At 33.4% G+C, this 15,000-nt stretch overlaps 1 protein-coding gene across 5 annotated transcripts in view; it reads right to left on the bottom strand.

Moving 5' to 3' along the window:
• LOC115224851 (transcription factor mef2A-like) overlaps positions 1-15,000 on the bottom strand; it is a 784,816-nt gene that overhangs the window by 408,963 nt on the left and 360,853 nt on the right. For all 5 annotated transcript variants that reach the window (XM_029795797.2, XM_029795798.2, XM_029795799.2 and 2 more), the window contains one exon: positions 13,950-14,024. In XM_029795797.2, the coding sequence (XP_029651657.1) occupies positions 13,950-14,024 (75 nt within the window). The remainder of the gene's footprint in view (positions 1-13,949; positions 14,025-15,000) is intronic.

Here is a 15,000-nt window from a genome sequence, read left to right as displayed (position 1 = left end):
CACCTGACTGGCTCTCATGTTGGTGGCATGTAAAAGCACCCACTACACTCACGGAGTGGTTGGTGTGTGGAAGGGCATCCAGCTGTAGAAATACTGCCAGATTAAGATTGGAGCCTTGTGAAGCCATCTGGTTCGCCAGTCCTCAGTCAAATCATCCAACCCATGCTAGCATGGAAAGCGGACGTTAAGCGATGATGATGATGATATGTATATATATATATATATATATATATATATATATATATATATATAAATATATATATATATATATATTTATATACATATATATACGAAAGGCTTTCACCCAGTTTCTGTCTATCAAATTCACAACACATTGGTGGGTCTGGGGCTATAGTAGGAGATACTTGCTCAAGGTGCTGTACACTAGGACTGAACTCAAAACCATATGATTCTAAAGCAAATTTCTTATCCACACAGCTATGCCTGTGCTTATACATGAAAGTGAATCTTAACTGTTACCTAAAAAGATTGAATTTCCATAATCAATGAGATAAGAACCAGTGATTTCTATTTAATTTAAGATTTTTTATGCATTTTTTTTTTTTGCTAATTATTTCTTTTACCGCATTTATTTTCTCTACCTTGTTTTTGGTTATTTTTATCTAAGTTCAAAATGTGAACTGCCATTAAAATAACAAACCCTAAATCTGCATATGCAATGATAATAGAAATCATTTCCCATAATATATATATATATATATATATATATATATATATATAAGATGAAAACAATAGTTAAATGTAAAAAATAATTATAAATACAAAAGAAAAATAGACCAAAGGCAAACATGATAAAGTGCTTAACATTGGAGAAAAAGATCTAAGAATTCAATTAAGTACTGCTAATGAATTTGTTTTACCTGTCACCATCACCTGTGTTACATGCTATATATATTGGTTAATTGCTAATAAAAGTTTAACATAATTTTTTTTACTTTCCTTTAATCATTTATTTAATAAAAATGGATAAAATATAAGGGACGACAAAAAACAATGTTTAAAATGCAAAAAGCAAAAGAAAGAAATTAATAAAAAATGTATGAAATAATAACAAGAAAAGTCAACCTTTGTTTGTTTTTTCTGTCATCTTCCAATATTTTTTTTTACTTTAAGATTTAAAAGAGAAAAAAAATTAATTATTACAAGCTACTCAGGTTAATAGCTAAGCTAACTAATGCAGATATAATAAAGTAGAAAATGAATAAAAGAAATTAGAAGTATTCTTAAAAGTGTGCAAAAAAAAAAATAACAAAAGTAAACAACAAAAATAACCCTCATCCAAATACAAAACAAATAAATGGCACCCGGGTGGAAAAGGGATGCATTTCAAAAGTAAAATATGCATTAAACATTCACACTGGTTTCATCAAAACATTCTACATTCGTTGTTATTCTAATTACTACTACTACTACTACTACTACTACTACTGCTGTTATTATTATTAAGCATTTTTGGAATCCAACAGCAATGTTAAGAAGAGCTATGTACAAATAATTACAGAATCTCACTGTATAGTCTGTAATATAATATGATGATGATGATGATGATATAAATGGCATGTTGAAGTAGGAGGGGATATGTAACTATACACATGTTAAAGGCAGCAATCCTTTTAAGAACCAAACATGTAAGGATTTTTTTTATACCTTGTACTTAAATAGACAGAATGAAGTTAGGAGAAAAACAGAAACAGCAAAAACTTAATCCAACAAAAACTATTTTGTAAACTAAACTAAAACAACTCACCTTTTTTTTTCGTCTACTATCTTAATTGAATCATACATAGTAATTTTCTCTCTGGATAACATGGATTGTTTTACATCATCATCATAATCATTGTTATCACCATCATCATCACTAACTTTAGTAGTGTGAAGATGTCGCTTTGATTCTCCCTTCAAAACACGTTATATTTCAAGTATCCGAATGAAATTTTCTTTGGAGTGCTTGTAGAAGGAACTAATTGCCTAAGGTGGGGTTGCCCACAATACCAATGACAGTCATTAATTTCCCCTCATATTGATTTGTTTAACAACAAGCTGTCTCAATTGCAAAAGGAAAAAGCAATGGCACTATTTGCTGTGCCTTTAAAACTGGAAGTGCAACTCAAACATAGTTTGAAATTGTCTGACATACCTCTGACTATACATCTATGTCCTAGTACATGGGTTTAAGAAACACAAGAGTCACAAAAGGAGATACTGGACACAATGTGAACCCATGGCTAGAAGTGACTTTTGTGTCACAGTATAGTAGAGTGGTCAAAACAAGCTTCACAAAAGGTCACCTGTTGACAAGGAGGATCAAAATGGACTTGCAAGTTCTAATGAAGCCCAAAAGATACAGAACCATACTAGAAGTGTGTTTAGTAGAAAAAACCAAGACAAAGTGTATGAGATTGTTGGTAAAGAGTAGAAAACTCAGTTGTTATATTTGTTGGAGCAAAACACACAATAGAGCTGAATTTCCTAAAGAACTGGGTAGATTAATCAAAAACAAAGAAAAGAAAAATAATGAAACTCAAAGGTAATAACAAAAAGAATAATAAATCTAAGTTTCCAGAAGACCAGTTCTGGGGATAGCAAATGAAATATCTCTGGGCTCATTATCACAAGTAGATAAGTAAATACCTAAACCCCTGACTATACCAATCTGCAAAATCATACCTTCATCATATAACCAGGAAGAAATAATTATAGATGCAACAACATAAAGGAAAAAGGCACAGAAAAAAAGATTTAGTATAAAACAATAAAATCAGGTGAAGAGAAATATCTTCTTCTAAGTAACAATGAAGTCCTTCCTTAGAAAAATAATGAAGGAAATGCAAGGACTGAAGATGAATTAAGGTCCACCAATCTTGAAAAATCGAACAAACAGTTAATAGACAAAGTTATGGATCTGTAGAGCCAGAATTCTACAAAAAAAGTTAGAATGACATAAAAATAGTTAGGTTCAGAATACCAACAATCTACAAAAGATAGATTGTTAGTAAAATTAAAAATAAGACATATCAAAATTGTAATAGTACAGTTTCAAGATGTTGGTGTCTTTCAAAATCAAATATCTAAAAAACAGTTCACCGTCACATTTTGTTGCAGTCAAACACAATTTAAGAAGTGAGTGAACAGGGTTGTGGAGTACCCAAATCAACCTAGCCAGAGAATCTTTCATGCCTTATTTCCTTTAAATTGTGTTGTTTTAATTATTTGCAAGTGTCATGAATAAAGCATCCAGTGCATTCTGCAAAGTGGTTAGTATTGAAAAGGGCATCCAACCCTAAAAATCAAGCCAAAATTGAAACACTGGGGCAAGACATGGGCCTTTAAACTGTTGGGCCCAGTAAAAATACCGAAATCAGGCCAGCATGGAAAGCAGATGTAAAAGTGAGGATGATCTCACACACAAACACACACACATGCATGCACAGACTTATATAGGACCAGGTCTGAGTTAAAAAGTCCATTTCAAAGCAATTTATTTTGAGGTTTGTTCCCAATGTGAGGAACCATGGGTTGGTGTTTTATAATATAGCCTTTGGTGGATCAGTGTGTTGTGAGAAATTGGTAGACTGAAATTCAGCAGAAGCTCATTGTGTGTGGATGTGTGTGCATGTGTGTGCATGTGTGTGCATGTGTGTACATGTGTGCATGCGTGCATGTGTGTAAGTATGCATGAATGTTTATATGGGTGTCTGTATTTAAACTGTGTTTCAGTAGTTTGGTAAACAGAGATCAATAAAATATCTACAAGACTGAAATAGTTTCTAGAAACATTACAACTGACTAAAGCCTTTGAGGTGATACTCTGCTCCAGCCTGGCCCCAGTCCAATAAATAAGACCAGTGAAAGAATAAATGAATACATGTTAAACAAACCTCACTAAAAAGCAGCACTGAATATGTTATCAATGCCAACATTTTGTTATTTAATTTCTTTTTATAAGACATGACATTTCCTGGATAATCACAGCCACTTAACTCTTTCAAAAACAACAGCTGCTCACTCAGCTTGTATTAGCCACATCTTATCTCCATGTAATTTACTCTAAACATATATTAGATTGCAAATAATTCTAACAGTAGTAAACAAGATGTGAAGTATGTGATAGGAGACTGTAACCATGTAGTTGTTATTATGAAGTAGTTTGGTTATACTGAAGAGAAATACAATGGTTTATCAATACTAACATAATCCTTACTAGACAATTTCCTGGATAGATTTATTGATTTAAAAAAAAAATATATCTCTTTTATATCATGCATTTTGGGAAAAGCAGCAATGTTGTTGGCTTCCAACAGATTCTATTAACAAATTATTGCCAGGGAAGGCAAAGGAGAGAACTTTGAAATTCAAACTGATTGAAAATTAAATGTATAGATGTAGTGAGATGAGGAGACCTGGCCTGATCTTTGGTAGGCACAGTGAGAATTCTAGACATATTTCAGTCTTATCAGCCCTCCTCAGTGGATTATAGTCAAATACATACCAGATTTTAGAATGCCAACCACTTCACACTGTGCATTGGGTACATTTTTTGTGCAAGCTAGGTCACCAAGTATCTTACAAGACAAGAAACAAACAGGTAAAACTAAAAAGCCTCTTCAGCTATTTAAGCGAGTGTAGTGGTTTTATGTCAGGTGTTGAGAGGCTGAAATACAACAGAAGGAAAAGCCCAGGTACCTTGCAAAAGAGAAAATACATGGCTACCCAGCATTTACATATGAGAGCTTTCTAAGTCTTTGTGAGAATGGATCTACACTTGGAAAAGGGCTTGAGTAGGGACCTTTATAAATAACTATCAATTGACTCCATTTGTAAGTTTCCTCTCTCAACACCAATGGTATTGTCTACTAGAAAGTTAAGAGTTGATACTGCTTGGCATCAAATTCATTGCAGACAGTAGTACCATTAGAAGACAACATGCCAGAACAGACATAACAAGGCATTCCACTTGTTGCTCTAACAAGTATATCATCTAACAGGTATATCATTTGTGTGATATACCTACATACTGTGTGTATGTAGGTATATCATCCATCATCATTTAATGTCTGTAGGTGTGTATGTGTGTGTGTAGTTTTGTTAAATGTTATATGTGTCCACTTGTTTTTACCTTAAGGGATTTTTTCAAATGTCAAGAAATATTGTTGCTTTTTATTTTTATATATGTACAATTCTTTGTTAATACATAACAAAGGACAAGTAGTCTACATTGTGGAAATGGGAGGAGGAGGAGGAGGAGGAGTATTTTAAAATGGAGTCAAGAATTATGTGGGTAATAACAGATGAACAGAAGAGAAGAGAAAACAAAGGAAAGAAAAGAAAAGGTTGATTCATTGAAACTTGGTAATTAATCATTGTGGGATGTGTTGTTGTAAGAAACGGTTAGTATGTTCAGTCTGTAGCAGTCTGAATAGTTATAGAATTGTGTCCTTATTTTTATTGATCAAACATCGATAGATTTTTTTTTACAAACATAATGAAATACACTGTGGAGTTTAAATAGGTTAAATATGATATTAAAATTAATATTGAAAGTGTCATAAAGGAAATTCTAATTTAATATAATGAATGAGCTTAAATAAGGTGAAAAATAACTGAGAAAAAGGGTTGACTAATTTCATTTTTCTATTTGGTTTGCAAGATTTTAGATGTGAAGTATTTTGAAACATAGTTTGTTTTAACTTGGGAGGGTCATTATGCTAATAATAAACACATGCACTGGTTCTATTTCACTTCTTTATTTCTATTTGTCATTTGGTAAAATATTTAACAAATTAATTCATTCAAACTTGTCAAAGTCGTTTTGTTGTCATTTGCAACTTCTATGACATGACCATGATACTCCAGGCCTATAGGAAGGTGTTTGTGAGCTGAGGGTGTTTCCTTTTCTTACCCTGCATCTTTTCTTACCTTTTTTTACCTTTCACAAACTTTGTATTGATTTCTCATAGATTTAAATACTCATATATTGTAACGTATGTAACTGTACTCTTATGTTCAGTTTTTCTCCTTTCTTTCAGCTTTCAGCTCCAGATGGGAGACTACTAAGAGGCTTCATCATGGTATATGGCACAGCTCAGGTATTTTAAATCTGGTGAAACCTGACCCCCTCCAGAAGTCAGTGTGAAGGTTTGCAAAAGTGAAAGTTAGTATATAAATGTAGTAACAGATACAAAGTAAAAAATTCAGACATCATCACAAAGCACAACATTCCTACACACCTGGAGAAGAGATGATGTGTCATTAATGAGGTTACAAATAGCAACAAAGTAGCTTTGACAAACCTTGAAGAATGATTGATTGATTAAACAATTAACCAAACAATCATAATTGGTTAAATGGGTAATGAAGTAACAAATAAAACAAATTGAAGAAGTGAAATATAACCAGTGTGTGCATTTATTGTTGGTATAATGACCCTCCCAAGATATAACAAAATATGTTTCAACGCACAAGTTCACATGAAGATTCTTGCAAACCAAATTCAAAATCAAAAATGAGTCAACCTTATTCCAGTTATTTTTATTCTTAATTATATTCATCCTCAAGAAGGCGGCAAGCTGGCAGAACCGTTAGCACGCCGAGCGAAAGGTGTAGCTGTATTTTGTCTGCCGTTACGTTCTGAGTTCAAATTCTGCCATGGTCAACTTTGCCTTTCATCCTTTCAGGGTCGATAAATTAAGTACCAGTTACGCACTGGGGTCGATGTAATCAACTTAATTCGTTTGTCTGTCCTTGTTTGTTCCCTCTATGTTTAGCCCCTTGTGGGTAATAAAGAAACATATATTCATCCTCAAGATCTTTCCTTACATTAACCTTACCATATTTCCTTTATAACACCTTTAATTTTATTTTTAACATGATTTTCAACCTATTTAAACTCCACAATATAATTGACTATATTGATAAAAAAAATTCAATGTTTAATCAATGGAAATAAGGACACAAATATATAAATGCTCAAACTGCTACATACCGAACATACCATTTTTCTTAGAAGAACACATCCAATGATGATTAATTACCAAAATTTAATGAATAAACCTTTTCTTTTCTTTCCTTTGTTTTCTCTTCCCTTCTGTTGTTCTTCTCTTATTATCTGGGTAATTCTTGACACCTTTTTAAAATAATACTCCTCTTCTCACTCCCATGATCTGGACTACTTTTTCTTTGTTATATATTGACAAAGAATCAACGATATATATGTATATATATGAATGATTCTTTATTCAGTATTTATTTTTGATGCTTGAAGAAACCCCTTAAGGTAGAAGCAGCTGAACATATGTACCATTTAATCTTTTAAAATTAATTTTTATAAGCTACTTCATTAGATTGTAGCCGAGTCATTTTCATACTTTGTTGTCTGTTTTGTTCATTATGGAGCCATATTACATTGATTGAAGCAGTCATTATCTGAGAGAGAACTCAATACAAACTTTAAAGTGAAAAACATGTTCTTTTCTTATGATACACTTTTTTATGATATAATAGATACATACATCCACATCATCATCTCATTTAGTGTCTACTTTCCTATGTTTGCATGGATCAGATAGAATTTGTTGAGGCAGGTTTTTTATAGCTAGAATCCTTTCCTGTCACTAATCTTTAGTGGTTTCCAAGCAAGGTAATATTTTACCATAGTTTGTAATGTTTTTCTGGAAGCGAACAATCGTACAACTATCCCATTATATCAAGACAAAGGTACACACACACACACAATGGACTTATTTGAATTTTCATCTACTAAATTTATTCACAAGGTTTTGTTTTGTCCAGGGCTATAATAGAAGACACTTGCTCAAGATACTGCACAATGGAACTGGATCTAAGGCCATATTGTCAGGAAGCTAGTTTCTTAACCACACTGTCACACACCTGTTTGTTCAGTTTGTGTCCATTTTCCTAAGAAAGTATATGTTGGACAAAGATACCATTTTACAATCAGATGTTTTTCCTGTTGCCAACTCCCTCCAACCACCCAACTGTCTTTAAGTAATGGGTTATTTTATTTCACTGGTAAACACAAGGTGAAAGTGCAGAGCCACAGAACATATATTTACAGGGGATGTAAAAATGATGACAGCATTTTATTCAGACAGTATCATGCAAAGACACCTGGAATGTAAACACTCATGTATACACACACAAATAATAAGCTTCCATACAATTTCCATTTATGAATTTCATTTACAAGGTATTGTCAGCCTAAGCTACGGTTAAAGACACTTGCAACACCTCCACCAAGATGCCATGCAGTAAGCTGGAACTCTATATCATGTGGTCATGGATCAAACCCCTACCCACACAGCCGAGCTTATGGATTTACTTTACAAACATATAAGTTGTAATAATGTAATAGAAACATGAAGTATTGTTGTAAATTAAACTTTTAGATCAGATCAAACATGTTTGGGACATATCTGACCTGTAAAAACGACCATTTTCACTACAATTTGCTGTGGAGAAAGTCCTTGTTTTAGGTAACAGGTGTTAAAGCACCAACAGTCATTTGTGTGTACCTTCTGTGGACTGATAAATGCAAGATTTTGGAAGTCAAAGCTTTCTTAAAGAAAATGAGTAGAAATTATTTACTGACTATACAACATCAACAGGCTCAATCAAATTATGTAGTAGTCACACGAAGCAGTGTTGTAAATTAAAAACAAATTTTTATATCAGTTCAAATTGTTGGTTCTTTTTAACACCTGTTGCCTTAAGGGAGAATTTTCTTCAGAGCAAACTGCAGAGAAAATGACCTTTTCACAGGTCAAATATATCACAAATATTTGAACTGAACTAAAAATTTGCTTAATAAGTTGTAATGTTACAGCTCAGACAGTCTGTAACAGATGTCAAAGGCTGTTTGCATGTAATTATGCATGTGTCTACTGACAGTAGCTGTTCTATCAACCAACAAGTCTGAAGAATGTCTTGGGATGAGGATATGAAACTGTGAGCAACAGAATGGTTGAAAGCTGGAAACTATATATAATATTACACATTAATATTAGCTCCATCTAAAGTATCAATATCTCTTTTTTTACTTTGTTCATGTTTTACTGTGTAAGATCACACAACATGCTACTATATACACATACATATATGTATACATACACATGCACGCAAATATACATACATAATATGCATAATGTTAGGTATGCATAATGTTTTCCTTGTTGATAGGATTCAAATGAAATAGTTTTCAAACTTAGTACTCAATACATAAAATGAAAGCAGAGTTTTATATTTTCTATTCGAAAGAGAGAAGGGAGGGGAGGGGAGGAGAGGGAAGGAGGCGAGGAGTGAGGAAGAGTGTGAGAGATCACATTATCACTATTTTGATCATATTTGATCTTGTCAGATGAGACAAGATCAAATATAATTGAAATGGGTATAATGTGGTCACTAAAATTATATACATACACACACAACTGTGTTTGTGTATGTATGTATAGTTACTTTGATTTACATCCATCTTCAATATATTAAAGTTATATAAGAAGATGACTTTCTGGGATAACCCAAAGACTTCGACAACAAGAGATAAATTCTCTTTTGACTGCTGTCTCTGTTTTATCTTTTCTTGCACCCCCTCCCACTTCATTAGCTTTTTGTCATTGAATTTTCCTTTCAACTTGCTATTTTTATTTTTTTCCTATGTCTATATATTTTTAAATAGTTCATATATATATATATATATATATATATGCACACAGACACATACATATGTGTACATATCTTGTACACAAACAAATGCAGACATGCATGTGTATATTTTTATTTTTATTTTCTGAACACTCAGATCTTCTATTTTTATAGGTATTCATTTGTAATACATCTTGCTATGTCAGACTATCTTTCAAACTTCTTTTTTAAAAAAATACTCCAGTGCCACAGGGACATCATTTATATATGTTTTCAGGCCACCATTGTGAGACTAAAACTCCTTGACAACATCAAGAAGAGACATGTATTTTTAACTGATGAGAAGGTAACCTGCTTGGGAAGTTGGACACTCTGAAAACAAAGAAAAAAAAGGGGGCTATATGGAAATGGAACTAATTATCCTAATCAGATGCAAGAAGATATTGCTATTCTATCAGATCTACAGACCAAATAGATGCTCCTTCATTGGATCATGTGTGAATGTTTCCAGGGAGTGATGGTTAGTTGATAAGTTAGTTGTCCCCAAAGTCCATCCCCTTCTCACCATGGTGGGGATGCTGGCAACGGGTAGTGTCAGAGCTATGCCATCAGGAACTTTGAATTGACCTCATGACTTACAATCATAAGCCAAATGCTTTTACCACTAAGCCATGCGCCTTCATGCTTATCTACTAACTTATCTTACTTACTTGTACTTGTGGCGACATTCACCCTGAGCGGGTTGAGTTGGCTTCTTCTACTCATGGAAGAAGTTTCGTGGGAATATGTGGATTTCACAAGTGGTCCCCAACAATCCCGCTTGTGGAGACATCCTGTTTGCCGCAGATTGTTCGCAGACGCAGGGACAGAATGACCGAGGAGCCACCGGTTGCTGAAGCAGACACTCCAAGGATTTTCACCAGAGCCCCGTCTGCCGGGTTGTGGCCTTAATACCACTCGGTGATGCTGAATCTCCCTGAAAACCACATTAAGGGCAGGCATGTCTGTAGAGTGCTCAGCAACTTGCACATTAATTTTATGAGCAGGCTGTTCCATTGATTGGATCAACTGGAACCCTCATCTTCATAACTGAAGGAGTGCCAGTGGATAAATATGTAGAAGAGAAAGAAACTTTCCAAAGATCTTGACATAAAATTTGATAATTAATTTGAAATTATTATGAATTTGTTTCAAAAGTGAAGTAACTCCATGTAAATAAACGTTATTCTACTCTCAATGGAATCTATATTTTTGAAACTGTTTGTAGACATAATTTGACTGCACAGTACCAAATAACATTTTGGTTTGGAATTGGAATTTAGCTTCAAGGGTCTCAAAAAAAATAACATTTTCCCTTAATTTTAATTTTCAGAATGTGTATTAGTAAAAAAAAAATATAAGAAAAACTTATATTTTTTTTATAGTTTTTTTTTTCACAATATACTACATACAGATAGAACTTTATATAGAAAATTTTTGAGATAAATGTGAGTTTGTGTGTATATATATATATATAATATGTGTTTATAGATGTATATGTTTATATATGTGTGGAAATACATGTATCACTCCCTCTCTCTCTCTCTCTCTCTCTCTCTCTCTCTCTCTCTATATATATATATATATATATATATATATATATATGATAACAGTATAAATGTATAAACCAATGTGTGATAGTGTGATAGGAGATACGTACAAAATGGCTTTAAGGGAAGAAGCACAAGTTATTTTGGGCAAATGAATAACATTTAGATAACATAGAGAGAAGAAGAGTATACACATGCTGATGATAGTATTTTTTTATTTGCTCTTGTTATTTTTTTCAATAGTAGAAATATTAAAAAAAAAAGTGGGTTAGCATATATAAATTCAGCTCTAATTGAGCTGAGCCACACAGGAAGCAAGAAAGTCTCTCGAAAATAGAAGTGAGACAGAAAATAAATCAATTCTAGGATGAGTGATAAAATTTCAGACAACAGTTGAAAAGTGAAAGTAAAATACATGATTAAACATTTTTTATTTTTTTTTATATTTAAGTCCTCACTCTGTTTCTGCTAACACCTCATTAGCCTAATGATGGTGCTTCTACATAGTTTCTACACTGCTAGAAATGGCATTCAGCCAAATCTTCCTCAAAACTCACATTCTACTGTCTTAAAGGAAAGAACAAGAAAGGACATTGCATAATCTAATCTTAGATATTACACACACACACACACATGCACACACATATATAAACTCTCAGTACTACCCCACTATTCACAGTTGAGGGGCTTTTGTCTTGCATGTTACTTCATGACCTTCAAAGTGCTGATGTCATGTCAAAAACACCCAACACACTCTGCAAAGTGGTTGGTGTTAGGTAGTACATCCAGCCATAGAAACTTGTTAAAGCAGACAATAGATTTTGCCAAACTCCTCTGGCTTGTAGCTCCTGTCAAACTGTCCAACCCATGCCAGACATTAAATGATGATCACACACACACACACACACACACATGCACACACATATATAAACTCTCAGTACTACCCCACTATTCACAGTTGAGGGGCTTTTGTCTTGCATGTTACTTCATGACCTTCAAAGTGCTGATGTCATGTCAAAAACACCCAACACACTCTGCAAAGTGGTTGGTGTTAGGTAGTACATCCAGCCATAGAAACTTGTTAAAGCAGACAATAGATTTTGCCAAACTCCTCTGGCTTGTAGCTCCTGTCAAACTGTCCAACCCATGCCAGACATTAAATGATGATCACACACACACACACACACACACACACTTAATACTATGAATTATTGAACATATTATATCATCATCGTCACCACTTATCCATATTAGCGTAGGTCAGATGAAGTTTATTGAGGTAAATTTTCTATGGCTAGATGCCCCTCCTGTTATCAGCCCTCACCTGTTTCCAAGCAAGGTGATATTTCCTATGCCCAGACAAGTTCCTTTAGAACATTGGAAATGAATGATACTGCTTCTATGACAGTGATAATCATGTTACAGATATAGAAAAGTATACATATGAGATAGAGAGAGAGAGAGAGAGATATGGAGTGAGAGAGGCATTACAATTTCTTAATTGAATATGTCTGACATAAACAGCTTCCCACTTCTCATACATATAAAGAGAAATGTGCTCATACACATAAACAGAGGGAGAGAGAGAGAGAGAGATTACAATTTCTTAACTGAATATGACTGATATAATTAGTTTACCTCTCCTCCTACACACAGAGAAATATGCTCACCATATAAATGAGAGAAAAAAATAGAGATGGAAAGAACAAGACAAACATTAAAATATATTTTGTCAAATAAGGTCGGTGTTGAATCAGTGATGCCAGATAGGGGCTGCCAAACCAGCTGTGCCAAAATGTCTCATATCTGAAAGATGGAAGATGAATTTGACCTCAGCAGGATTCAGACTTCAAACACAAAGAGACATAACTACCTACAGCAAGTTATTTTTTTCATTGCTCCACCAATTCTGACACCACACTCACTTTAACCTGTTAATAATATTCTTTCTAACTTTGGCACAAGGCCAGAAAATACCTTGACCCTAGAGCTCAGTTGGCACTTATTTTATTGACCTTGAAAGGATGAAAAGGAAATGTTGACCTTGGTGGCATATGAACTCAGAATATCAAGAACTAGAAGAAACATTGCTAATCATCTTGTCTGGCATAGTTATGATTCTACCAACTAGCTAACTTTGACCTGTTGATAGTATTCTATATTAGGCAGAAGGCTTGAAATTTTATATAGAAGATGTCAGTTGATTACATCGACCTCAGTGCTTAACTGGTGCATATTCGATCAATCCTGAAAGGATGAAGTCAACCTTAGCAGTATTAGAACCCAAAATGTAAAGAGCTCAAAGAAATGTAGCAAAGCATCGTTTCTGGCATGGTAATGATTCTACTAGCTCACTGCCTTTAACCCATTAATTATATTTCTATTTCAGGAACAGGACCTGAGCTTTTATAGGGGAGAATTTATAGGGAGATTTTATAGTCCAGTTACATGGACCCTAGTCCTCAACTGGTACTTATTTTATTGACCTTGAAAGGATGAAGGAAAATTCAACCTCAGCAGAATTTGAACTCAAAACATAAACAACCACAAAACGTTCTGCTAGCATCTTGTCCAACTCAAAAACAATTCTGCCACCTGACACCTTTAACCAATTAAAAATATCAGCAAATAAAATACATAATTTTCAAAAATGTAAATTGAAGTTTATTTATAAGATCTTACCTTCCCAGGATCGTCTTTAGACCGTGGCACTTTTAAGAAACATTTATTCAATGACAGATTATGTCTTATAGAATTCTGAAAGAAAAAAAAAACATTGTTTTAGATTTATTACAACTTCAAGACATTAGATACCTTTATATTACCTTATTGCAACTTTTTTTTTAACCATTCCCCACTAATAAACATATAACAGATAAATTATATGAAATAACACGTAAAAAAAGTACATGAAGTAAAATTAAAATTTTATATAAAGGTGGTGCTCCAGCATGGCCACAGTCAAATGACTGAAACAAATAAGAGAATAAAACAATATAACAATATATAATTTACAAAAGTAAATGAACAACGGAAATCAAAATGAGGAAATGAAGGCTTATTCCACCCATATTTCACAATGCCCTTCCTAATTCCAGCCATTTTACAATATGTATTGGGTACTCTTTTTTGCAACACCAACACTTAAAAAAAAAGAGAAAAGAAGAACGAAAAACAAGATAGCAGGTCGAAATCTGAGGGTCAACTGAGCAACTAATTGTAGCAGGTTGCATAGAAATTCCTGGTGTTACACAAGAAGAAGAATAACAACAACAGGGAAATGAGATGTGCAGTGATAGGTTACTGGAACTCGAAATAGTACTTTAGAAAGGATCAGAAACATACTGGTTTGTAGAACCTCACTAAAGAACTAAAACAAACTTTCTGTCAAATTTTGACATTTCTATCAGACATTCTTGTATGAGTGAGCTATTTAACATGCTTTATTTATTTATTTATTTTAGTTCAGATTGTAAACTGCAAGGAAGAGCATCCTTTGTTACAGGTTTCCAATGAGCCTATCACCGGTTCACTGCACTTCTGACAGTGAGAATGTTAAGAGAGTGTCATTGATATCAAGACAATGATTATATCCTTTACCAATGTATATATCTTGGCAACACATGTACACATACACATGAGTATTTTATATATATATATATATATATAAATGTAGTAAATAAGTATGCATGTGTACGTATATGCATGCACATATATTTGACTATATACATAT

This window comes from Octopus sinensis, linkage group LG26, assembly GCF_006345805.1.
Source record: "Octopus sinensis linkage group LG26, ASM634580v1, whole genome shotgun sequence".
In the NCBI taxonomy this organism is placed as follows: Eukaryota; Metazoa; Mollusca; class Cephalopoda; order Octopoda; family Octopodidae; genus Octopus; species Octopus sinensis.
This window is presented reverse-complemented; position numbering and strand designations above follow the sequence as displayed.